Source organism: Monodelphis domestica, chromosome 4 (genome assembly GCF_027887165.1).
Source record: "Monodelphis domestica isolate mMonDom1 chromosome 4, mMonDom1.pri, whole genome shotgun sequence".
Lineage (NCBI taxonomy): Eukaryota > Metazoa > Chordata > Mammalia > Didelphimorphia > Didelphidae > Monodelphis > Monodelphis domestica.
The window spans coordinates 121,417,158-121,444,120 of NC_077230.1; the positions used below are offsets into that span (position 1 = coordinate 121,417,158).

Below are 26,963 nucleotides of genomic sequence, written 5' to 3' on the forward strand. Positions count from 1 at the left end.
TTAACCCCCATTGCCTAGCCTTTACTACTCTTCTGCTTTGGAACGAATACATGACATTGATTCCAGGATAGAAGGTGAGGGAGAGAGGGAGGGGAAGAGATGGGGTGGAGAAAGGAAGGAAGAAAGGATGGAGGGAGGGAGAGAGAGGTTATTAGAAAAAATTTACTCATCCATAAACATTTTTACAAATAAAATACTACTTTACTGTATTTCTCTTATTTGGATGTGTTATAAGTTTTCTTTTGCAATATGTGCAATATGAAAATATGTTTCGCAGGAGTTCACAGTTATCATTTAGCAGACTAGACATCCTTGGTGGTGTAAAGATTCTAGATGAGACTCCCTTGCATCTATCTACATTCCCCAAGGATAGCAACTTTCCTTGAGGTGAGAATAGAACAGTGATTAACAGAACTGGAATTCTAAACTTAACCCAATATAGGCAAATTGAATGAGACAAAGAACCACGACTTGGGTAGTTATGGAACAAAATCAATTAACTTAAAAATAGGGTCAATAAAAAAATGATACTGAATCAATTTAGTATTCTCAATATTAAGATCACACATCCATTATGAATGTATTGTGGTATGTGGTTCAAGGTTTGGGTAATAAGTCTGATTTTTGCCACACTACTTCACAGTTTTCTAAACAGTTTTTATTAAAAATCAATTTTTCCCCCTAAGCAACTGTGTTTTCCATTTTATCAAATACTGGGTTACTGAGTTTTATCATTTCTGAATCTCCCTTGTCTAGTCTGTTCAACTGAGTTAGCTATACTTTAAACAACATCAGATGGTTTTGATGCCTGTTGTTTTATTATATACTTTGAGGGCTGAAAGTGCAATTCCCCCTTAATATCTACTTCTTTTCATCATTTCCTGTAAAATAGGAGAATTTTCCCCCCTAAATCATTATTTTTTATCAAGTTCTCTAAAACAGTCCCCTAGCAATTTGATTCATACAGCATTAAAAGTATAAATTTAGGTAATATTGTCATTTTTATTACATTAGCATAGTTTCACCTCCATATATTTAAATAATTCCATATTTCTATAGGAGCACTTTGTAAAATAATTTATACAAGGTTTTGTGTCCTTTGGTGGGTTGTTTCCCAGGTATCATATACATTATGCAATAAGAATTCCACTTCTTTTACTGCTTCTTGTGCTTTGTTATTCTAGAGAAATGTTGCTGACTGTTGAAAATTGTGTACTTTGCAACTATGCTGACGTATATAATGAATTTATTTACTTTTATGAAATTGAGTTAAGTATTTGCTTTCTTTATAGACTTCTGATAGTTTGAATATTTTTTTTGAAGATACTCCTCCATTTTTGTGTTGTAAGTTTTTTTGAGCAAATAATTTATTTCACCTGGTTTTGCTGTGATTTGACCTTGCTGAGCTGCTATTTTACTGATATGATTTTCTTTAATCAGAAATTAGCTACGGGTTTTTCAATTTTATTGATCTTTGCAAAGAACTAACTTTTACTTTTATTACTCATTTCTATGGATTTTTTGTGTCTAGTTGTTCTGGTTCCACTTTAATTTTTAATATGTCCCCCTTTGTGCTTATTTTAGGTTAATTTCTTGGATTTCTCATTTTTTAAAATGGCTATTCGGTTCACTGTTTCTTTTTCTGTTTTGTTAATATAAAGATGTAGTATTTCCCTGGAAGACTGCTTTAGGTTCATCCCAGAAATTTTGGTATGTTGTTTCATTATTATCATTTTCTCTTATATAATTACTTTTCCCAATATATTTTTTAAACATTATTTTATTTGGTCATTTTCATACATTATTCATTGGAAACATATCATTTTCTTTTCCTCCCCCCTCCCCCTTACACCCCTTCCCTAGCAGATGCGTGATTAGTCTGGGTATCACATGTGTCCTTGCTCTGAACCCATTTTCTTGTTGTTGGTATTTGCATTACGGTGCTCATTTAGCCTCTCTCATCCATCATGTCCCGTCAACCTCTGTAGTCACGCAGTTGCTTTTCCTCGGTGTTTTTACTCCCTCAGTTTGTCCTCTGCTTGAGGATAGTTTTTTTTTCCTCGTAGATCGCTGCAGATTGTTCACGGATATTGTAAAGCCATTACTGGAGAAGTCCCATTACTGGAGAAGTCCATTACTTTCTCTTGTACCACAATGTGTCAATCTCTAAAGTTCCCCTGGTTCTGCTACTCTCACTCTGCATGACTTCCTGGAGGTTGTTCCAGTCTCCATGGAATTCCTCCACTTTATTATTCCTTTCAGCACAATAGTATTCCATCACCAACATACACCAGAATTTGTTTAGCAATTCCCCAATTGAAGGGCATCCCCTCATTTTCTAATTTTTGGCCACCACAAAGAGTGCAGTCATGAATATTCTTATACAAGTCTTTTTCCTTATTATCTCTTTGGGGTACAAACCCAGCAGTGCTATGGCTGGATCAGAGGGCAGATAGTCTTTTATCGCCCGTTAAGCATAATTTCAAATTGCCCTCCAGAATGGTTGGATCAATTCACAACTCCACCAGCAATGCATTAATGTCCCTACTTTGCCACATCCCCTCCAGCATTCATTACTTTCCTTTGATGTCATGTTGAACAATCTGCTAGGGGTGAGGTGATACCTCAGAGTTGTTTTGATTTGCATCTCTCTGATTATAAGAGATTTAGAACACTTTTTCATGTGCTTACTAATAGTCAATTTCTTTAACTGAAAATTGCCTATTCATGTCCCTTGCCCATTTTTCAATTGGGGAATGGCTTGATTTTTTGGTACAACTGGTTTAGCTCTTTATAGATTTGAGTAATTAGACCTTTGTCAGAGGTTTTTCTTCTGAAGATTGTTTCCCAATTTGTTGCTTTCTTTCTAATTTTAGTTATATTTGTTTTGTTTGTACAAAAACTTTTTAACTTGATGTAGTCAAAATTTTTTATTTTTCATTTTGTGACTCTTTCTAAGTCTTGCTTGGTTTTAAAATCTTTCCCTTCCCAAAGGTCTGACATGTATACTATTCTGTGTTCACCTAATTTACTTATAATTTCCTACTTTATATTCAAGTCATTAACCCATTCTGAGTTTATCTTGGTGTAGGGTATGAGATGTTGAACCAAACCTAATCTCTCCCACAGTCTTACAATTTTCCCAGCAGTTTTTTATCAAATACTGGATTTTGGTCCCAAAAGCTGGGGTCTTTAGGTTTGTCATATACTGTCTTGCTGAGGTCATTTAGCCCAAGTCTATTCCACTGATCCTCCTTTCTGTCTCTTAGCCAATACCAAATTCTTTTGATGACCATTGCTTTGTAATATAGTTTGAGATCTGGGACTGCAAGGCCACCTTCCTTTGTATTTTTTTCATTATTTCCCTGGATATCCTTGATCCTTTATTCTTCCAAATGAACTTTGTTATGGTTTTCTCTAATTCAGTAAAATAGTTTTTTTGGTAGTTCAACAGGTATGGCACTAAATAGATAGATAAGTTTGGGTAGGATGGTCATTTTTATTATGTTAGCTCGTCCCACCCATGAGCACTCAATGATTTTCCAATTGTTTAGATCTAATTTTAATTGTGTGGAAAGGGTTTCGTAGTTGTGTTCATATAGTTCCTGTGTTTGTCTCAGCAGATAGATTCCCAAGTATTTTATATTGTCTCGGGTGACTTTAAATGGAATTTCTCTTTCTAATTCTTGCTGCTGAATTGGGTTGGAGATATATAGAAATTCTGATGACTTAATGTGGGTTTATTTTGTATCCTGCAACTTTGCTAAATTGTTGATTATTTCGATTAGCTTTTTGGTTGATTCCCTGGGATTCTTTAAGTAAATCATCATATCATCTGCAAAGAGTGACAGCTTGGTCTCCTCATTGCCAATTTTAATACCTTCAATTTCTTTTTCTTCTCTAATTGCTACTGCTAGTGTTTCTAGCACAATATTAAATAATAAAGGTGATAATGGGCATCCTTATTTGACTCCTGATCTTATTGGGAAGGCTTTGAGTTTTTACCCATTGCAGATGATGTTTGCTGATGGTTTTAGGTTATACTGTTTATTATTTGTAGGAAAGGCCCTTCTATTCTTATACTTCGTAGTGTTTTCAATAGGAATGGGTGTTGTATTTTGTCAAAGGCTTTTTCTGGATCTATTGAGATAATCATGTGATTTTCGTTGGTTTGCTTGTTTATATGGTCAATTATGTGGATGGTTTTCCTAATTTTGAACCATCCTTGCATTCCTGGTATGAATCCTACCTGATCGTAGTGGATAACCCTTGTGATGACTTGCTTAAGTCTTTTTGCTAGTATCCTATTTAAGATTTTTGCATCTATATTCCTTAGGGAGATTGGCCTATAGTTTTCTTTCTCTGTTTTTAACCTACCTGGCTTTGGGAACAGTACCATGTTTGTGTAATAAAAAGAATTTGGTAGAACCCCTTCTTGGCTTATTCAGTCATATAGTTTGTATAGTATTGGGGTTAGCTGTTCTTTGAATGTTTGATAGAATTCATTTGTGAATCTGTCTGGACCTGGGGATTTTATCTTAGGGAGTTCTTTGATGGCTTGTTCAATTTCTTTTTCTGAGATGGGGTTGTTTAGGTAATATATTTCTTCTTATTTTAGTCTAGGCAATTTATATTTTTGTAAGTATTCATCCATGTCACTTAGACTGCCATATTTGTTCCATATAATTGGGCATAGTAGTTTTTAATGATTGCCTTGATTTCCTCTTCATTGGATACTGTCAATTTGGTTTTTTTCTTTCCTTTTTTTAATTGGACTGACTAGTACTTTGTCAATTTTATTTGTTTTTTCAAAGTACCAGCTTCTAGTCTTATTAAATCAATAGCTCTTTGACTTTCGATTTTATTAATTTCTCCTTTGATTTTTTAGGATCTCTAATTTAGTCTTCATCTGAGGATTTTTAATTTGTTCACTTTCTAGTTTTTTAATTTGCATGCCCAATTCATTGACCTCTGCCCTTCTTAATTTGTTTATATATGAACTCAAGGATATAAATTTCCCCCCGGGTACTGCTTTGGATGCATCCCATAGGTTTTGAAAAGATGTCTCACCATTGTCATTTTCTTCAATGAAGTTGTTGTTTCTATGATTTGTTCTTTAACTAGCTGATTTGGGAGAATCATATTGTTTAATTTCCAATTAATTTTTGATTTATCTATCCATGTGCCCTTACTAATTATTATTTTTATTGCATTGTGGTCTGAGAAGGTTGCATTTATTATTTCTGTGCTTTTGCACTTGTTTGCAATGATTTTGTGCCCTAGTACATGGTCAATTTTTGTAAATGTACCATGTGCTGCTGAAAAGAAGGTGTATTCCTTTCTGTCCCTGTTTATTTTTCTCCATATGTCTACTAACTCTAATTTTTCTAAGATTTCATTTGCCTCTGTCACCTCTTTCTTATTTATTTTTTGATTTGATTTATCTAGTTCTGATAGGGGAAGGTTCAGATCTCCCACTAGTATAATTTTTCTATCTATTTCATTCTTGAGCTCCTCTAGTTTCTCCTTTAGAAATTTGGATGCTCTGCCATTTGGTGCATATATGTTGAGTACAGATATTTCTTTGTTGTCTATACTGCCTTTTATCAGGATGTAATTACCTTCCCTATCTCTTTTAACTAGATTTATTTTTACTTTGGCTTTGTCGGATATCATGATTGCTACTCCTGCCTTCTTTTTATCATTTGATGCCCAATATATTTGGCTCCATCCTCTTACTTTCACCCTATGCGTATCTACCTTCCTCATGTGTGTTTCTTGCAGACAGCATATGGTAGGGTTTTGGATTCTAATCCACTCTGCTATTCGCTTGCGTTTTATGGGTGAGTTCATTCCATTCACATTCAGAGTTATGATTACTAGCTGTGTATTTCCCAGCATTTTGTTTTCGACTCCTGGTCCTGCCTTTTCTTCTTTCACTATTTCCTTCTACTCCAATGTTTGTTTAGAGTCAGTCCCCCTAGTTCCCCCCCTTATTTTACTTCCCTTTCTACCCTCCTCCCTTCTTATTCCCTCCCCTTATTTTCGCCTGTAGTCTTTTTAAAATTTCCCCCCACCCTCTCTCCCCCTTGTACTGATTCTTTCCCCACCAGTCCGTTTTTTACCCTTCTCCTCCCATATAGGGCGCAGATCTATTCTCTGCCCAAATGGATTGGATTGTTCTTCCCTCTTTGGGTCAGTTTCAAAGTATGTAAGAGTTGAGAATTTCCTATCTTCAACCTCTTTACCCTTCCAGTGTATCAATGTTCTCCACCCTCTTGCCATGAGCTTCTTTGTAACATATAAATTTACCCCCATTGGTTTCTTTTCCCATTTCTTTTAGTCATAACCTCTTTTTATTTGCTCTAGTTATACACACATGTATATGTATTTATGCATGCATATATCTATATACCTGTTTATGTCTTGTCCTTTCATCCTATTCAGTTTGTCACTGTTCCCTCTGAGTGTAATTCTTCTAGCTGCTCAGGTGACAGCAACAGTTTTTAAGAGTTACCAATGACCTCTTTTCTTATAGGGATACATATCATTTTAACTTACTGAGTCTCTTAAAAATTTTTTGTTGTTGTTTTGTTTGTTTTTGCCCCCTCTTTTTTAATTACCTTTTGATGATTCTCTTGAGTTCTGTGGTTGGACATCAAATTTTCTGTTCAGGTCTGGTCTTTTATTTATGAATGCTTGGAACTCTTCTGTTGTGTTAAATGACCATACTTTCCCCTGTAAGAATATAGTCAGTTTTGATGGGTATTTTATTCTTGGTTGTAGACCTAGTTCCCTTGCTTTCCGGAATGTCGTATTCCATGCCTTTCGGTCCTTCAGTGTGGATGCAGACAGATCCGGTGTTATCCTCACCGTGTTTCCATGGTATCTGAATGGCTTCTTCTTGGCAGCTTGTAATATCTGTTCTTTCATCTGATTGTTTTTGAATTTGGCTATAACATTTCTTGGTGTTGTCAGTTGGGGATTAAATACAGGGGGTGAACTGTGGATTCTTTCAATCTCAACTTTTCCCTCTTGTTCTAGGATCTCGGGACAGTTTTCCTGGATAATTTCCTCTAGTATTATGTCCAGGCTTTTTCTTTTGTCGTGGTCTTCTGGTAGTCCAATTATTCTTAAATTGTCTCTTCTTGAACGATTTTCTAAATCTTCTGTTTTGTGAATGAGATGCTTCATATTTTCCTCAATTTTTTCATTCCTTTAGTTTTGTTTTCTAGTGTCCTGCTGCCTTGTGAGGTCACTTGATTCTAGTTGTTTTACTCTGGTTCTTAAAGAGTGGATTTCATCTCTGGCTTCTTGGTTGTCTTTTTCCTTCTGGTCTGATTTTCTTTGAAGATCGTCTTTCATCCTCTTTACCTCATCTTTCATCTCCTTTGCCTCATCTTTCATCTCCTTTGCCTCATTTTCCAGCTGGATGATTTTGGCTTTCAGGACACTATTTTCTTGTTTTAGTTCAAGTGCCTCTGTTTCCAGATGACTTATCTTAATTTTTAAGTTCTTTTCCCAATTGTCTTCAGCCTCTCTTAGTTGTGTTTTGAGTTCTTCCACAGCCTGTATCCAATTCGCTGGGATTTCTAGTTTATCGTTTGCTGATCTCTCCCTCTCTGTTCCATTTGCTGAGTAGTAGCTGTCTATTGTAGTTTCTTTCTTCTTTTTCTGTTGTTTGCTCAAATTCACCCCTTTACTCCCTGTATTTGTCTATGCTCTTGTTCCTCTCATTTTTTTGTTTTTTGGGGACTTCTATCAGTCTCCCCTCTTGGAGCTTTAATACTGAAGATCTCTTGGTGTAGTCTCTGGGGGAGGGTTGTTGGGAGTTTGAGCTTCCCTGTCCTCTGAAGGCTTTTGATTGGCTTAAAGTCCAGCAGTCAACGAGGAAGGGTGGGGAGCCTGGGCTTCCCTGAGTTCTAGAGACTTTTGATGGGATTAAGTTCAGCTTGGTTGGGCTGGGTTAGCTCTGAATTCTAAACTTCCTGGACGGCTGGAGCAAATATGGTGGATCTCCAAAGCTCTGGCCAGGCTGCCAGGTCTATGCTCCTTCTAGGCTGCCTTCTTGACTCCGCCTCTAGGTTTCTGTTCTTTCAGAAGACCCTGCTCTCTAAGGGGGGAGGGGTCCTGGCCTCCCTGGGTTCTGAGGGCTCCTGATGGGATTAAGTTCAGCTGGTGTCAGCCGAATGATCCCCAAACCAAAAAACCTCCTCTTCCACAATCTGTGTTGAATGCCTGGAGACTGGCCCAGGTTGCTTTCAAGGTAAGCCCTTCAGAGTAACCCGTTTGCCGGCCCTGAGGTTTCTGTCCTTTCAGAAGCTCTGAGGGCTCCTGATGGGATTGGGTTCAGCTGGTGCCCTAAAGCTGGAACCTCCCTTGAGACTCAGATGAAAGGACCCAGCCAGGGGGTTACAGGCTTCCCCCTTCTCTCTGTTTCCCTGCAGTCCGTGTTGGGCAGCCCGGAGACTGGCTCAGGTTGCTTTCAAGGTGAGTCCTTCAGAATAGCCAGCCCTGAGGCCCTTTTGCCAGCCCTGAGGTTCCTGCTGCGGCAATGGGCTCAGTACTCTGGGTTGGGGGGATGGGTCCTGGGACCCATGAGTGATATAGGGTTCTGGCTTTTGGGGGGCCATACCTCTTGTTCCAGGAAGAGGGTTCCCTGGGACTATCCTGTTGTTCAGTTTGAATTTCAGTGTCCTGGGAGCATTCAGTTTGTGATTGGTAAGGAAGGGTTTTCAGAGGACTGAACTTACGCTGCCTCTAAGCCGCCATCTTGACCGGAAGTCCAATATTTGTTTTTTGAGTCACTCATTATTTAGGTTTTCATTGTTAAGTCTTTCTTTAGTTTGTGGTCCCTTAACCAGTTATTTTTATTGTGTTATGATCTTTAAAAGATCGTAGGAACTATTTCCTCTTTTTTTTTTTTAAATCTTTACCTTCTGTCTTGGAATCAATACTATGTATTAGTTCCAAGGCAGAAGAGTGGTAAGGGCTAACCAATGAGGGTTAAATGATTTGCCCAGAGTCACACAGCTGGGAAGTGTCTGAGGTCATATTTAAACCTAGGACCTCCCATCTCTAAGCCTGGCTGTCAATCCACTGAGCCACTCAGATGACCCCTTATTTCTGACTTTTAATATTTGTTAGCAATATCTTTGTGCTTTAGTTCATGTTTTTTTTTTTACAAATAGCTCCACGTGGTATAGAGAAATATGTGTGTTCTTTTGTTGTCTCCTTTCAAAGAGAGTATAAGTTTTTCAACTCCAATTTCTGTCGCATTTTGTTCAGTTCCATATTTCCCCTTTGGTTTATCTTTCCATTATTTATCTAATTCTGTTATTTTCCTAAAGTTCCCATCCCAATTCAGTTTTTTTGTCTTCTTGTAGCTCAGATAATATTTCCTCTATAAATCTGGATGGCAAAGCATTTGGAGTATATATGTTTATTAGTTTTAACACTGGATTTTTGTTTATGATTTGTTTATAATTCCTTTCATTTCCTTCTTTACATCTTTTTATTTTTTGAAAGTCTGCTTTTCTTTTGTCAGATAGCATGTCTGCAACTCCTAGTTTTTTTTTTAGATTCACTTAATGCATAGTAAATATTTTCTTTACCTTCAGTTTTACTTTGTCTACATCCTTGCTTTTTTAAACATTTTTATAAGCTTTTATAAAGCATCAGACTGTAGGGGTTTATTTTCTTATTCAATGTTATTTTTCAATTTATTAGATTAATTCATTCACATTTACAGTTATAAATTAAAATAAACCCAGAGGTTAATTTCTCTAAGTCCTTAATTTTAGATGTAAGGAAATCATAGAGGTGAAGTGACTTGCTCAAGTTTACAGAGATACAGTGACAGAGCTAGGATTCAAACCTAGATCCTCTAAATTTAAATCCTTTTTCTTGGTTGGGTGCCATGCTATTATATAACTGTACAGAATAATGGGCAACACACCTGTGATTTTAATGTAATAAGGTATCCAATCCCCCAGGTATCACTAAAACTTTGTGTAGTGGTATGCCCAAGTCCCCGAGTGAAAGAACCCTGGAGAATTATAGCAGAATTGAGAAAAGTGACTGCCCAGCAGCATTCACTTCATTAGAACATATCTTGACTCTAGTATATCTCTGGCTATATATTAAAAAAAATACTGATACATTTTTGTTTTAAAACAATACGCAAATCCCAACACAAACACTTCTCTAATACTGTTAAAAGGGAACTAAAATAAGTCTTTTAACTTTCACAGTATTTTAATAACATGGATCAGGGTACATTTTAAGCTGGAATGCAGCTAGATGAGAATGTCCAATATGGTAAGAGAATTTTAAATCCTAAGAGAAATAGCTGGTTTGAACCCAGGTCCTCCCAAATCCAGGCCTGACACTCTCTCCATTGAGCCACCTAGCTGCCCCTCAGAAGACCTCTTTCAAACAAAAGAAAACAATAATTTATCATACATTCCCCTCCCATGCCTTCAATATAGAACTACTTAGCTGCTCCTGTAAATAGCATTTCATGTTCTCCTCAGTGAAGGTAAAATGGATGTCGAATATACTTTTTTTCAATACATACTTGTGAACCTTAAAAATTCTCAGACCCTACTTCATAAGGTTTGGTTAAGACCATTCCCCATTTAAACAATGAAGGGACTTAGATCAGGAATGTGAGATCTCTACTCCACCCCTACTTAAGCATGCTTTAGGGAAGAAACTCCTTGCTGAAGAATGAAAAATATTTAAACCCATACTTATAGTAAGGCAAAAGTTCTTAAGTTGTGCCTATTTTTAGATCTAATACAAAAGGGTGCTAAGTACCTATAAAGGTCAGGCAACTTGTGAATTTACAAGGAGCAAAGGGGTGAGAACTTACTCAGAGGTTTTCTGGTGTGAACTTAATTAAAAATTTAAGCCTTCTTAGGTGTGAATTAAGAATGGTCTGTCCTTTGGAAAACGTCTACTGTGATTGGTAGATGTGAGAACTTAGGGGAGGTGACATAGGAGAAAATTCCCTTTAAAAGGAGAGGCTCAAGACAGTCTCAGGACTGTCAGAAGAATCTCTCTCTGGAGATGGAGCTGGTTGGTCTGGTGTCTCTCTGAACACTAGAATACTTGCTTGGACAAAATCTTGTGGTGAGTGGATAAAAAACTGACTGATCTCTCTCTCTCTCTCTTTCATTTATTCCTTAATTTTGTAATAATTAAAATCTCTATAAAACCCAGCTGACTTGGGTATATTTTTATATTTGGGAATTTTTCCCTGGTGACTTTATTTTTAATATAAAAAACATATCTTTGTGGTCACAATTTAAGCCAAATAACTCTTATATCTACTACAGTTTATGCCTTCCAGTATTTTAATTATTACATACTGCTATGAGAAAACATCATGCTATAAGAAAACACTAAATTCTTTTTTTATGATAAGTAGCTCACATTTTCAAGAGATGAGTAAGGCCTATTTCAAACGAGTAGAGAAAATAAACTGATTTTCATATCTGATGTCAGTTTTCAGATAACATAAGAAAATAAGATCCTTTAACCCACCTTGTATATTCTTCTTGTAGCTTGTTGGGATCACTTACAAAAAATTTGACTCTCAAGTTCAAACTATAAGGAGATCCTCCTAGAATTAATAGAAGTATGTCTAATTAATTAGGTTATCTTAATTCTTTATCTTTACAAATTATATTTGGAAAACAGCAAATAGGTATGTGTGCTCACTTTTCAACTGCTTCCTTATTGGTTTGTTTGGATCCAGCCACCTCTGAAAAACAAATGAATAAATAATTTTAAGATTGATTTTCTTCTTGATTTTCTTCTCTCTGTCTTTCAAAACAACTCTGAAAAGTAACATATCAAATCTGGCAAATTTATTCCAAGTTGAAATTAACACTGAAACTTGATAAAATAGCAATTACTAAGTTTAAAACAACACCGCTCAGGAAAGGAAATTATACTATAGTGATTCTATTAGTTAAATCTATTTATTTGGATTTTGAATCTGAATTTCTCAGATGATAACCCAGAAGGCTTAACATGTGTCAAAGGCAATGTTTATTATTTAATGTAGAGATCCTCCACTTTATTACTCACAGATTGTGAGCAATCTGAAGTGGTTTTGGCTTAAGCAGTTTCTCTATTACCTTAAAACAATTTATGAGCTAGTTATGGTTTACATTCTTTTATTCTGATCAAAGTAGCAAATCTTTTTTTGTAGGTGGTTCGAAATCACCAGACACACACACAGGTGTATACACACACAAACACACACACACACACACACACACAAAGTCGCTTCACCAATTTACTCACTTTAAACACATTCCATTTTAGGTAAGACAGTAGTTAGAGAAAATGATGTCATTAATGAGGCTAAAAGTTACAGTACTTTAAAAATCTCAAATTCTATTTCTGGGTACTCACAACTATTATCAGAAGAAAATGGTCCAATTGGCCACATGTTTCAGTAAAAAGTAGCCAAAGATAGTAGATGAGGAAGTACTTTTTAAGTGGAAGGAAGAAAAGGAAGGAAGCCAAATGAAAAGTACTAAACAAATACTAAGAGCTAATATTATTTTAGAACTCTAATTTTTCATTTAAGCTACATTCTAGCCTGTAAGTTACTCAAAGGAAAGTTCATGTCTTTTAAGTCAAATCAAGTCAAGAAATATTATTATTAAAGGCCAGCTAGGTTGCTCAGGCCTGGAGATGGGAGGTCCTGAGTACTGACCTCAAGACACTTCCCAGCTGAGTGCTCTGGGCAAGTTTTCTTAACCCCAACTGCCTAGCTCCTTACTGTTCTTCTGCCTAAATGATACTAGTATCAAATCTATGACAGAAGTTAAGGGAAAAAAAAAACATATATATGTATATATATACATACATACACACGTAATATATATGTAATTAAGCATGTGCTAGGAACTGTGCGAAACCCTCAGAATACAAAGAAAAAGCAAAAAACAGTCCTTGCTATTAATGAGCTCACAGTTGAATGAACATGCAAACAAATATACAAATAACCTAAATACAGGATAAGGTGGAGATAATCTCAAAGAAAAGGCACTAAGATCATGGAGGACTGAGAAAGACTTCTTGTAAAAGATGGAACTTTACCTGAGACTTGAAGGAAGAAGTCAGTAGGTGGAAATGAAGAGAGAGGGTTCTAGGGATGTCATATGAAAAAAACAGCAAGGAGGTCAGTGTCACTATATCAGATCATATGGGAAAGTATAAGGTGTAAGACAAGGAAAGGTGGGAAGGACAAGGTTACAAAGGACTCTAAAAGTCAAATTCAGAATTTTAGAGTTCCTAGAGGAAAACGGAAGGCACTGGAGTTAATTGAATAGGAGACTGATGTGATCAAAATTGACCTTTAGGAAGATAATCTGTTTTAATAGAAGTTAAACTGGAATAGGGAGAAACTAGTGGCAGGCAGAGCAACAAGCAGGTTACAGCAAAAGTCCCAACCTTAGGAGATGAGGGCCTGCAACAGAGGGCTAGCAATTTCAGAGGAGAGAAGAGAAGATATAGGAGAAATTCCATGAAGATAGAATTGACAGGATTTGGCAACCTGCTGCATATAGAGAAAAAGCGAGTTGAGAGAAGAATGGAAAGAGGAACAATGACATATAGGTTGTAAGTCTTGGTGACTGGGAGGATAGTTGTTCCCAAGACAGGAGTAAAATCCTATAGGTATTTCTTCAATGCTTTAAAAAGTAATACTTTCCCCTGTCTATTAAATCCCTTGAAAATCATTTTGACTCTCTCCTCGAATGACTGGAAACATAAAAATATTCCTCATATACAGAATTGGTTCCCTTCAGTGGCTATATCAAAATCCAGATTCTCTGGAATATTTTTGTCTTACTGGAATGAATTGAAAACAACACTGGGAAGACAAAAAATCTAGTTTTAAATCTTAGGTCTACTTCTATGTGTCCTTAAGCAGTCTCATTTCTCAAGCATTCATTTTCTTCTTCTATAAAATGAGGTTTTAACACTTCTAGTCTGGAGGACCAAAGTAGCAATTAATAAGAAACATGACCAGGAGGCACCTGAGTGGCTCAGTGGATTGAGACTCAGGCCTAGAGACGGGAGGTCCTACGTTCAAATCTGGCCTCAGACACTTCCCAGCTGTATGACCCTGGACAAGTCACTTAACCCCCATTGCCTAGCCCTTACCACTCTTCTGCCTTGGAGTCAATACATAGTATTGACTCCAAGACGGAAGGTAAGGGTTTAAAAAAAAACAAACAAAAACAAAAAATCATAGGACCAGCTTGACAGAGAAGAAAATTTCAATGAGTTCTCAATACTGACCTCTTCCTATAACTGGGTAAGTCTTTCTAAGTGGTCTATATTAACAGTATTCTGACATATCCAAGGGTAATAAAAAAATGAAGTTACTTATGAAGAATAACAACATAATCATGTAAGTGATATAGGAGAGTAAGTACTTAAAAATTTTAAGTATGCTCTGTTTCACTAATGATGTAGTCATGAGATATGCTGGTTCTGCTTTTAGTTGGAAGAAATTAAGGGAAAAATAACTGAAGAATAGACAAAAATGAACATAAAAAAGTTTATTTTAAAAAGATAATAAAGAAGGAGGACTAAAAAGCTGTTTAGTCAGTGTAACTGTTACAGATAGCTGTGGCTACAGCATAGTAAAACTTATAGCAAACTTTTTATAAATCTCAAGTTCTTTTTCTATTTCCCCCCCAGTTTTGTACTTCTGCACTGATCATCCATTTATCCTTCCTAAATGCCTGGAATACATTTTTTTCCTCACTTCCACACATCACAGAATCCTTCTACGAGACACAAGTTCAAGCTTTTCCTGATTTCCCACCCCTCAAACTGTTAGTGCTATCCATTCCAAAAGTCTTTGTATTAATTCTAATTATATTTATTATGCATATATTTGTATGATATGATTTTCCCTATTAGAATTCAATATTCAGGATATAAATTATTTCATTCTTAGTATTTGTATTCCCAGTACTTCACAGTACTTGGCACAAAGTAATACCTTAGTAAAACTTTATTTTCTTGATTATTTCCATAAATACCTTCTGGCAAAATGTTGGATTCATATTGAGTGTTTTTGGCTGTGAAGCCTTTCTTTTTCCAGAACAACACTAAGATTCCTATACAAACACTGTTCGAATATAAGCAGTGCCCTGTACTTTTGGAAAATGACCCACAGATTCCCTAGAGAAAAAAAAAAAGGCCAAATCAACTTCTTTACATTTGAATAACTTTATTTAGTCAATTTAGAACATTATTCCTTGGTTACAATAATCACATTATTTCCCTCCCTCCCCTCCACCCACTCTTCCAGCTGCCAATGTACAATTTCAGTGGGTATTACCTGTGTCCTTGATCAGAAACCATTTCCTTACACTAGGATGTTCATTTAGAGTCTACATCCCCAACCATATCCCTTCGACCCATGTATTCAAGCAGTTGTTTTTCGTTGGTGTTTTTACTCCCACAATGATTCCTCTGAATATGGATAGTGTTTTTTCTCATAGATTCCTCCAAGTTGTTCAGGATCACTGCATTGCCACTAATGGAGAAGCCCATTCCATTCGATTGTACCACAGTGTATCAGTCTCTATGTACAATGTTCTCCTGGTTCTGCTCCTCTCGCTCTGCATCACTTCCTGGAGGTTGTTCCAGTCTCCATGGAATTCTTCCACTTTATTATTCCTTTGAGCACAATACTATTCCATCACCAACATACACCACAATTTGTTCAGCCATTCCCCAGTTGAAGGGCATCCCCTCATTTTCTAATTTTTGGCCACCACAAAGAGCACAGCTATGAATATTTTTGTACAGGTCTTTTTTCTGTTTATCTCTTTGGGGTACAAACCCAGCAGTGCTATGGCTGGATCAAAGGGCAAACTTTTGCCCTCCAGAATGGTTGGATCAATTCACAACTCCACCAGCAATGAATTAATGCCCCAATTTTGCCACATCCACTCCAACGTTCATTACTTTCCTTTGCTGTCATGTTACCCAATCTGCTAGGTGTGAGGTGATACCTCAGAGTTGTTCTGATTTGTATTTCTCGGATTATAAGAGATTTAGAACACTTTTTCATGTGCTTATTAAGAGTTTTGATGTAATTGAAAATTGCCTATTTATGTCCCTTGTCCATTTATCAATCGGAGAATGTCTTAATTTTTTGTACAACTGGTTTAGCTCTTTATAAATTTGAGTAATTAGACCTCTGTCAGAGGTTTTTGAAATGAAGACTGTTTCCCAATTTGTTGCTTTCCTTCTAATTTTGGATGCATTCGTTTTGCTTGTACAAAAACTTTTAAATTTGATAATCAATTTAATTTGATAATCAAAATTATTGATTTTACATTTTGTGATTTTTTCTAAGTCTTGCTTGGTTTTAAAATCTTTCCTTTTGTGGAAAGGAAACAAGACTGACAGTTTGTGGGGGAAGGGGCAACTGGGAGTGACAGTTGGATCTTGTGACTAGAACTTCCTTTCTGCCGGGAGTGGCAGTTGGGTCTTGTGACTAGCACTTCCTTCCTGACGTGTGGGAGTTCCTTCCTGGTGTTGGAGGAGAGAGGAACTTGTTCAGCCCAGTCTAGTGTGGTGTGCTGCCTCTTCTTGGTTCAGCCCGAAGATTCATGCCCAATCACTTCTGAAGCTTAGACCTGTTCTTGTTTGCTTTCTGTGTACTGCTAAGATTCTAAATTAGACAAAGCGAAGACTGATATACAGTAGACGGGAATGGGACAAACCCTCCGCCAGCCTTGGGGACTGGCCTTATACTCTGAAGCTAAGAAAAAACTCCAATTCCAACTGGTTATTAAACTTTATATTATTTGAATTCATAGTCAGATAAGTGGACTATCTTTTCTAGTCATAGAGGTAGCTGAACTTCAGTTCAGTCATTCCAGGACAAACAGTCCTTATCGGACCCCTGCTGTTTCCTCTCAGCAGGGGGTCTCCCCTCCTTTGGTTTACCGAGTAATATTCCCTCTCTCCCATCTCTCCTCCATATCCTGCTACAAACCATCCATTATCTCCCATTTTTCCAATCCCATTTCCTTTACCAATAAATATTACACTTTCCCAAAGATCTGAAAAGTATACTATTTTCTGTTGACTTTATTTGCTTATAGATTCCTTCTTTATATTCAGGTCATTCACCCATTCTGAGTTTATTTTGGTGTAGGGTGTGAGATGTTGATCAAAACCTAATATCTCCCATACTGTCTTACAATTTTCCCAGCAGTTTTTATCAAATAGTGGGTTTTGGCACAAAAACTAGAATCTTTGGGTTTATCATAAACTGTCTTTCTGAGGTCATTTATCCCATCTATTCCACTGATCCTCCTTTCTGTCTCTTAGCCAGTGCCAGATTATTTTGATAACAACTGCTTTATATTATCATTTGAGATCTGGGACAGCAAGTCCTCCTTCCTTTGCATTTTTTTTCCCATAATTTCCCTGGATATCCTTGATCTTTTGTTCTTCCAAATGAACTTTGTTGTGTTTTTTTTCTAATTCAGTAAAATAGTTTTTTGGTAGTTGAATGGGTATGGCACTAAGTAAGTAAATTAATTTGGATAAGATTGTCATTTTCATTATGTTAGCTCGTCCCACCCATGAGAAATCAATGTTTTCCCAATTGTTTAGATCTAGTTTTAATTGTGTGGAGAGTGTTTTGTAGTTGTGTTCATAGAGTTCCTGTGTTTGTCTTGGCAGATAGATTCCCGAGTATTTTATATTATCTAGGGTAATTTTTTTAAATTTTATAATATTTTATTTGATCATTTCCATGCATTATTCATTAAAGACAAAGATCATTTTCTTTTCCTTCCCCCCACCCCCTGTAGCCGACATATGATTCCACTGGGTATCACATGTGTTCTTGATTCTAACCCATTGCCATGTTGTTAACATTTGCATTAGAGTGTTTGTTTAGAGTCTCTCCTCTGTCATGTCCCCTAAACCGCTGTAGTCAGGCAGTTGCTTTTCCTCGGTGTTTCTATTCCCACAGTTTCTCCTCTGCTTATGAATAGTGTTTTTTCTCCTAGATGCCTGCAGATTGTTCAGGGACATTACACCGTCACTAATGGAGAAGTCCATTACGTTCAATTATACCACAGTGTATTAGTCTCTGTGTACAATGTTCTCCTGGTTCTGCTCCTCTCGCTCTGCATCACTTAATGGAGGTCGTTCCAGTTTCCATGGAATCCCTCCACTTTATTATTCCTTTTTGCACAATAGTATTCCATCACCAACATATACCATAATTTGTTCAGCCATTCCCCAATTGATGGGCTTCCCCTCGTTTTCCAATTTTTGGCCACCAAAAAGAGCACAGCTATGAATATTCTTGTACAAGTCCTTTTCTCCATTATCTATTTGGGGTACAGACCCAGCAGTGCTATGGCTGGATCAAAGGGTAGACATTTTTATCACCCTTTGGGCATAGTTCCAAATTGGCCTCCAGAATGGTTGGATCAGTTCACAACTCCACCAGCAATGAATTAATGTCCCTACTTTGCCACATCCCCTCCAGCATTCATTACTTTCCTTTCCTATCATGTTAGCCAATCTGCTAGGTGTGAGGTGATACCTCAGAGTTGTTTTGATTTGCATCTCTCTGATTATAAGAGATGTAGAACACTTCTTCATGTGCTTATTAATAGTTTTGATTTCTTTATCTACAAACTGCCTATTCATGTCCCTTGCCCATTTATCAATTGGAGAATGGCTTGGTTTTTTGTACAATTGATTTAGCTCTTTATAAATTTGAGTAATTAAACCTTTGTCAGGTTTTTATGAAGATTTTCCCCCAACTTGTTGTTTTCCTTCTGATTTTAGTTACATTGGTTTTGTTTGTACAAAAGCTTTTTAATTTGATGCAGTCGAAATTATTTATTTTACATTTTGTGATTCTTTCTATGTCTTGCTTGGTTTTAAAGTCTTTCCCCTCCCAAAGGTCTGACATGTATACAATTCTGTGTTTACCCAATTTACTTACGGTTTCCTTCTTTATGTTTAAGTCATTCCCCCATTTTGAATTTATCTTGGTGTAGGGTATGAGGTGTTGATCAATTCCTAACCTCTCCCACACTGTCTTCCAATTTTCCCAGCAGTTTTGATCGAATACTGGATTTTTGTCCCAAAAGCTGGGATTTTTGGGTTTATTGTATACTGTCTTGCTGAGGTCACTTGCCCCCAGTCTATTCCACCGATCCTCCTTTCTGTCTCTTAGCCAGTACCAAATTGTTTTGATGACTGCTGTTTTGTAATATAGTTTGAGGTCTGGGACTGCAAGCCCCCCCCCCCCCATTTGTGTTTTTTTCATTATTTCCCTGGATATCCTTGATCTTTTCTTATTCCAAATGAACTTTGTTATGGTTTTTTCTAAATCAGTAAAGAAATTTTTTGGGAGTTCCATGGGTATGGCACTAAATAGATAAGTTTGGGTAGGATGGTCATTTTTATTATATTGGCTCGTCCTATCCAGGAGCAGTTCATGTTTTTCCAATTGCTCAAGTCTAGTTTTAGTTGTGTGGAGAGTGTTTTGTAGTTGTATTCATATAGTTCCTGTGTTTGTCTCAGGAGATAGATTCCTAGGTATTTTATTTTATCTAAGGTGATTTTGAATGGGATTTCTCTTTCTATTTTTGCTGCTGAGCTGTGTTGGAGATATATAGAAATGCTGATGACTTATGTGGGTTTATTTTGTATCCTGCAACTTTGCTAAAGTTGTTGATTATTTCAATTAGCTTTTTGGTTGAATCTTTAGGATTCTTTAAGTAGATCATCATGTCATCTGCAAAGACTGATAACTTGGTCTCTTCCTTGCCTATTTTGATGCCTTCAATTTCTTTTTCTTCTCTAATTGCTACTGCTAGTGTTTCTAGTACAATGTCAAATAGTAGAGGTGATAATGGACATCCTTGTTTCACTCCTGATCTTATTGGGAATGCATCTAGTTTATCCCCATTGTAGATGATATTAGCTGATGGTTTTAGATATATACTGTTTATTATTTTTAGGAACGACCCTTCTATTCCTATACTTTGTAGTGTTTTCAATAGGAATGGGTGTTGTATTTTATCAAAGGCTTTTTCTGCGTCTATTGAGATAATCATGTGGTTCTAGTTGGTTTGCTTGTTGATGTGGTCAATTATGTGGATGGTTTTCCTAATATTGAACCACCCCTGCATCCCTGGTATAAATCCTACTTGATCATGGTGGATGACCCTTGTGATGACTTTCTGGAATCTTTTTGCTAGTATCCTATTTAAGATTTTTGCATCTATATCCATTAGGGAGATTGGTCTATAGTTTTATTTCTCTGTTTTTGACCTGCCTGGTTTTGGAATCAGTACCATGTTTGTGTCATAAAAGGAGTTTGGTAGAACTCCCTCTTTGCTTATTATGTCAAATAGTTTGTATAGTATTGGGATTAACTGTTCTCTGAATGGTTGATAGAATTCACTGGTGAATCCAACAGGCCCTGGGGATTTTTTCTTAGGAAGTTCTTTGATGGCCTGTGGGATTTCATTTTCTGATATGGGATTATTTAAGAATTCTATTCTGGTATTAGATATATACTGTTTATTTAAGAATTCTATTTCTTCTTCTGTTAGTCTAGGCAGTTTGTATTTTTGTATATATTCATCCATATCACCTAAATTGGAGTATTTATTGCCATATAATTGGGCAAAGTAATTTTTAATGATTGCCTTAATTTCCTCTTCATCAGAGGTGATGCCCCCCTTTTCATCTTTTATGCTGTTAATTTGCTTTTCTTCCTTCCTTTTTTAAATTAGACTGACCAGTACTTTGTCTATTTTGTTTGTTTTTTCAAAGTACAAGCTTCTAGTCTTATTTATTAGTTCAATAGTTCTATCACTTTCAAATCTATTAATTTCTCCTTTGTTGTTGTTGTGGTTCCCCCCCCCCTTTTTAAATTACCTTTTGATGATTCTCTTGAGTTCTGTGGTTGGACATCAAATTTTCTGTTCAGGTCTGGTCTTTTATTTATGAATGCTTGGAACTCTTCTGTTGTGTTAAATGACCATACTTTCCCCTGTAAGAATATAGTCAGTTTTGATGGGTATTTTATTCTTGGTTGTAGACCTAGTTCCCTTGCTTTCCGGAATGTCGTATTCCATGCCTTTCGGTCCTTCAGTGTGGATGCAGACAGATCCGGTGTTATCCTCACCGTGTTTCCATGGTATCTGAATGGCTTCTTCTTGGCAGCTTGTAATATCTGTTCTTTCATCTGATTGTTTTTGAATTTGGCTATAACATTTCTTGGTGTTGTCAGTTGGGGATTAAATACAGGGGGTGAACTGTGGATTCTTTCAATCTCAACTTTTCCCTCTTGTTCTAGGATCTCGGGACAGTTTTCCTGGATAATTTCCTCTAGTATTATGTCCAGGCTTTTTCTTTTGTCGTGGTCTTCTGGTAGTCCAATTATTCTTAAATTGTCTCTTCTTGAACGATTTTCTAAATCTTCTGTTTTGTGAATGAGATGCTTCACATTTTCCTCAATTTTTTTCATTCTTTTCGTTTTGTTTTCTAGTGTCCTGCTGCCTTGTGAGGTCACTTGATTCTAGTTGTTTTACTCTGGTTCTTAAAGAGTGGATTTCATCTCTGGCTTTTTGGTCGTCTTTTTCCTTCTGGTCTGATTTTCTTTGAAGATCGTCTTTCATCCTCTTTACCTCGTCTTTCATCTCCTTTGCCTCATCTTTCATCTCCTTTGCCTCATTTTCCAGCTGGATGATTTTGGCTTTCAGGACACTATTTTCTTGTTTTAGTTCAAGTGCCTCTGTTTCCAGATGACTTATCTTAATTTTTAAGTTCTTTTCCCAATTGTCTTCAGCCTCTCTTAGTTGTGTTTTGAGTTCTTCCACAGCCTGTATCCAATTCGCTGGGATTTCTGGTTTATCATTTGTTGATCTCTCCCTCTCTGTTCCATTTGCTGAGTAGTAGCTGTCTATAGTAGTTTTTTACTTCTGTTTCTGTTGTTTGTTCAAATTCACCCTTCTTTACTCCCCGTATTTGTGCTCTTGTTCCTCTCATTTTTTTGTTTTTGGGGACTTCTATCAGTCTCCCCTCTTGGAGCTTTAACAGAAGATCCCTTGGTGTAATCTCTGGGGGAGGGTTGTTGGGGGTTTGAGCTTCCCTGTCCTCTGAAGGCTTTTCATTGGTTTAAAGTCCAGCAGTCAACGAGGAAGGGTGGGGAGCCTGGGCTTCCCTGAGTTCTGGAGACTTTTGATGGGATTAAGTTCAGCTTGGCTGGGCTAGGTTTGCTCTGAGTTCTAAACTTCCTGGACGGCTGGAGCAAATATGGTGGATCTCCAAAGCTCTGGCCAGGCTGCCAGGTCTATGCTCCTTCTAGGCTGCCATCTTGACTTCACCTCTAGGTTTCTGTTTTTTTCAGAAGACCCTGCTCTCTAAGGGGGGAGGTGCGTGGCCTCCCTGGGCTCTGAGGGCTCCTGATGGGATTAGATTCAGTTGGTTCTTTCAGAAGACTCTGTTCTCTAAGGGGGGAGGGGTCCTGACTTGCCTGGGCTCTGAGGGCTCCTGATGGGATTAGGTTCACCTGGTTAGGGTTGAATGAGCCCAGAAGCAAAAAAATTCCTCCTCCACAATCTCTATTGAATGCCTGTAGACTGGCCTGGGTTGTTTTCAAGGTAAGCCCTTCACCGGCCCTGAGGTTTTTGTTCTTTCAGAAGCTCTGAGGGCTCCTGATGGGATTAGGTTCAGGTGGTGTGGGCCTAATGATTCCTGAGCCAAAAAAAGGAAGGAAAAAAAAACCAACCTCCTCCTCCACAGTCTGTGCTGAATGCCCGGAGACTGGCCCAGGTTACTTTCAAGGTAAGCTCTTTGGAGCAACCCCTTTGCCAGCCCTGAGTTTTCTGTCCTTTCAATAGCTCTGAGACCTCCTGATGGGATTGGGTTCAGCTGGTGCCCTAAAGCTGGGACCTCCCTTGAGACTCGGATGGAAGGACCCAGCCAGGGTTCCCCCTTCTCTCTGTTTCCCTGCCGTCTGTGTTGGGCACCCCGGAGACTAGCTCAGATTGCTTTCAAGGTGAGTCCTCAGAGCCCCGAGGTTCCCGCTGCTGCCGTGGGCTCAGCACTCTGGGTTGGGGGGAATGGGTCCGGGGGCCTTCCTTCTGGCTACCCCTTAGATCCGAGTGATCTCGGGTTCTGGCTTTTGGGGTGCGGTACCTTTTGATCCGGGTCCAGGAGGAGGGTTCCCCAGGTCTATCCTGTTCTTCAGCTTCAATTTCGGTGTCCTAGGAGCACTCTGTTTGTGATAGGTAAGGAAGGGTTTCCAAGGTCTGAACTTTTGCTGCAACTTTGCTAAAATTGTTGATTGTTTCAACTAGCTTTTTGGTTGATTCTCTAGGATTCTTTAAGTAAATCCTTTAAGAGTGATAGCTTGGTCTCCTCATTGCCAATTTTAATACCTTCAATTCCTTTATCTTCTCTAATTGTTACTGCTAGTGTTTCTAGTACAATGTTAAATAATAGAGGTGATAATGGGCATCCTTGTTTCACTTCTGATCTTATTGGGAAGGCTTCTAGTTTATCCCCATTGCAAATGATGTTTGCTGATGGTATTAGATATATACTGTTTATTATTTTTAGGAAAGGCCCTTCTGTTCCTATACTTTGTAGTGTTTTCAATAGGAATGGGTGTTGTATTTTATAAAATTCTTTTTCTACATCTATTGAGATAATCATGTGATTTTTGTCAATTTGCTTGTTAATATGGTCAATTATGTGAATGGTTTTCCTAATATTGAACCATCCTTGCATTCCTGGTATGAATTCTACCTGGTCAGAGTGAATAACCCTTGTGATGACTTGCTGGAGTCTTTTTGCTAGTATCCTATTTAAGAATTTTGCATCTATGTTCATTAGGGAGATTGGTCTATAGTTTTCTTTCTCTGTTTTTAACCTACCTGGCTTTGGGATCAGTACCATGTTTGTGTCGTAAAATGAATCTGGTACAACTCCTTCCTTCTTTCCTTATTTTGTCAAATAGTTTGTATAATATTGGGATTAGTTGTTCTTTGAATGTTTGATAGAATTCATTTGTGAATCCATCTGGAATGGGGGATTTTTTCTTAGGGAGTTCTTTGTTGGCTTGTAAAATTTCTTTTTCTGATATGGGGTTATAAAAATGGGATTTGAACCCAGGACTTAAGAAGTCCTTGCTCTAGTTCCCAGAATGCCCTCTAAAATCACTGAGATTCCCACCTGGGAGAGATCAAAAATTTGTATTTCAACTGGTCTTAAGGCCTACTGAGTCTCTTTTCCTACTTCCACTTCGGAGCACACGCGGCTCTCTACCTAGCAGGCAAGACGTGAGTGGTTGTGAATGGGCTCTCTGGGCCTAGACACGTGCTTTCTTATTTTGTATTTTCTTTATTTCTTAATCTTAAATAAACCTCTAAAAATATAATAATATAAGCAGAGAAACTAATTTTAATTGCTACAGGGTTGTTTAGGTAATTTACTTATTCCTCTGTTAGTCTAGGCAATTTATATTTTTGTAAGTATTCATCCACATCACCTAGATTGCCATATTTGTTGCCAGATAATTGGGCATAGTATTTTTTAAAGATTGCCTAAATTTCCTCTTCATTAGAAGTGAAGTCTCTCTTTTCATCTTGGATACTGTCAATTTGGTTTCTTCTTTCCTTTTTTTAATTAGACTGACTAGTATTTTGTCAATTTTATTTATTTTGTCAAAGTACCACCTTGTAGTCTTATTTATTAAATCAATAGTTCTTGGACTTTCAATTTTATTAATTTCTCCTTTGATTTTTAGGATCTCTAATTTAGTTTTCATCTGAGGATTTTTAATTTGTTCGCTTTCTAGTTTTTTGATTTGCATGCCCAATTCATTGACCTCTGTGCTTCTTGATTTGTTAAGATATGAACTCAACTATATAAATTTCACCCAGAGTACCGCTTTGGCTGCATCCCATAGGTTTTGAAAGGATGTCTCATCATTGTCATTTTCTTCAATGAAGTTATTATTTCTACGATTTGTTCTTTAACCAGTTTTGGAGAATCTTATTTTTAAATTTCCAATTAATTTTCTATTTACCTCCCCATGTGCCCTTACTAAATCCTGTTAGGACTGAATAGGGTGGAGATTGATTCCAAGTATCTCCATTGTATCAATTCTAAAATCAATCATGACTCAAAGAAATTCCTGTTCTATGCTTAAGCATAGGTCAAAGTCCTTTCCATTGTTCAGCAAAGGGCCCCTGTCCTAAAGTAATCTTAAGAAGGGAAGGAGAAGGAACCTCCCATGCCAATGGGGTTCACACTCCAATAGTCAAGACCCACTATCAATAGGAAATTTTTCAAGTATGAAATTTCCCAATGGTGAAATTTCCAACATTTATAAGTCTAAGAAATTTTGAGGTTTAAACTAATTATTATTTTCATTGCATTGTGATGTGAGAAGGTTGCATTTATTATTTCTGCTCTTTTGCACAATCTTTGCAATGTTTTTTTATGCCCTAATACATGGCCAATTTTTGTGAATGTTATCATGTGCTGCTGAAAAGAAGGTATATTTCTTTTTGTCCCAATTTATTTTTCTCCACATGTCTAAGAACTCTATTTTTTCTAATATTTCATTCACTTCTCTTACCTCTTTGATTTATCTAGTACGGATAGAGGAATGTTCAGGTCTCCCAGTAGTATAGTTTTTCTATCTATTTCATCCTTGGGCTCCACTAGTTTCTCCTTTAGAAATTTGGATGCTATGCCATTTGGTGCATATATATTGAGTACTGATATTTCCTCATTGTCTATACTGCCTTTTATCAGGATGTAATTACCTTCCCTATCTCTTTTAACAGATATCATGATTGTGACTTCTGCCTTCTTTTTATCAGTTGATACCCAGTAGATTTGGCTCCATCCTCTTACTTTCACCCTATGCCTATCTACTTTCCTCCTGTGTGTTTCTTGTAGACAGCATACGGTAGGGTTTGGGATTCTATTCCACTCTGCTATTTGCTTGCGTTTTACAGGTGAGTTCATTCCTCACATTCAGAGTTATGATTACTAGCTGTTTATTTCCCAGAATTTTGATTTCTACTCCTGGTCCTGCCTTTTCTTCTTTCACTATTTCCTTCTACACCAATGTTTGTTTGTATTCAATTCTCCTAGTTCCCATCCTTATTTTACTTCCCTTTCTATCCCCTTCCCTTTTTATCCACCCCCCCTTATTTTCACTTTAGTCTTTCTAAAATTACCCCCCCCCTCCCCTTTGTACTGATTCCCTCCCCACCAGTCTGTTTGTTACCCTTCTATTCCCCTATATGGCACAAATCTATTCTCTGCCCCAACGGATTGGATTGTTCTTCCCTCTTTGGGTCAATTTTAAAGCACGTAAGAGTTGAGTATTTCCTATCTCCAACCTCTTTACCCTTCCAGTGTATCGATGTTCTCCCCCCTCCCACCAGGAGCTTCTTTGTGACAAATATTTCTTTTAGTATTAACCTCTTTTTTTAAAGCTCTATTTATATATATATATGTATGTATATATACACACATGTATATGTATTTATGCATGCATATATCTATATACTTATTTATGACTTGTCCTTTCTTCCTATACAGTTTGTCACTATTCCCTCTAAGAGCAATTCTTCTAGCTGCCCAGGTGATAACAACAGTTTTTAAGAGTTACCGATGACCTCTTTTCTTATAGGGATACATATCATTTTATCTTATTGAGTCTCTTAAAAAAAGTGTTTTGGGGGACAGCTGGGTAGCTCAGTGGATTGAGAGCCAGGCCTAGAAATAGGAGGTCAAATCTGGCCTCAGACACTTCCCAGCTGTGTGACCCTGGGCAAGTCACTTGACCCCATTACCTAACCCTTACCACTCTTTTGCTTTGGAGCCAATAC

At 37.2% G+C, this 26,963-nt stretch overlaps 1 protein-coding gene and 1 long non-coding RNA gene across 5 annotated transcripts in view; one reads left to right on the forward strand and one right to left on the reverse strand.

Annotated features, from left to right (window-relative positions):
• Positions 1-26,963, reverse strand: part of PTPN4 (protein tyrosine phosphatase non-receptor type 4) — a 259,634-nt gene that overhangs the window by 126,456 nt on the left and 106,215 nt on the right. For 2 of the 4 annotated variants that reach the window (XM_016433589.2, XM_016433588.2), the window contains 2 exons: positions 11,728-11,770; positions 11,551-11,650 (listed from right to left, as the gene is read on the reverse strand). In XM_016433589.2, the coding sequence (XP_016289075.1) occupies positions 11,551-11,650; positions 11,728-11,770 (143 nt within the window). The remainder of the gene's footprint in view (positions 1-11,550; positions 11,651-11,727; positions 11,771-26,963) is intronic. The other 2 variants (XM_056793752.1, XM_056793751.1) reach the window with 1 other exon arrangement.
• LOC103099397 (uncharacterized) overlaps positions 1-26,963 on the forward strand; it is a 189,450-nt gene that overhangs the window by 64,778 nt on the left and 97,709 nt on the right. The gene's annotated exons all lie outside the window — the stretch shown is intronic.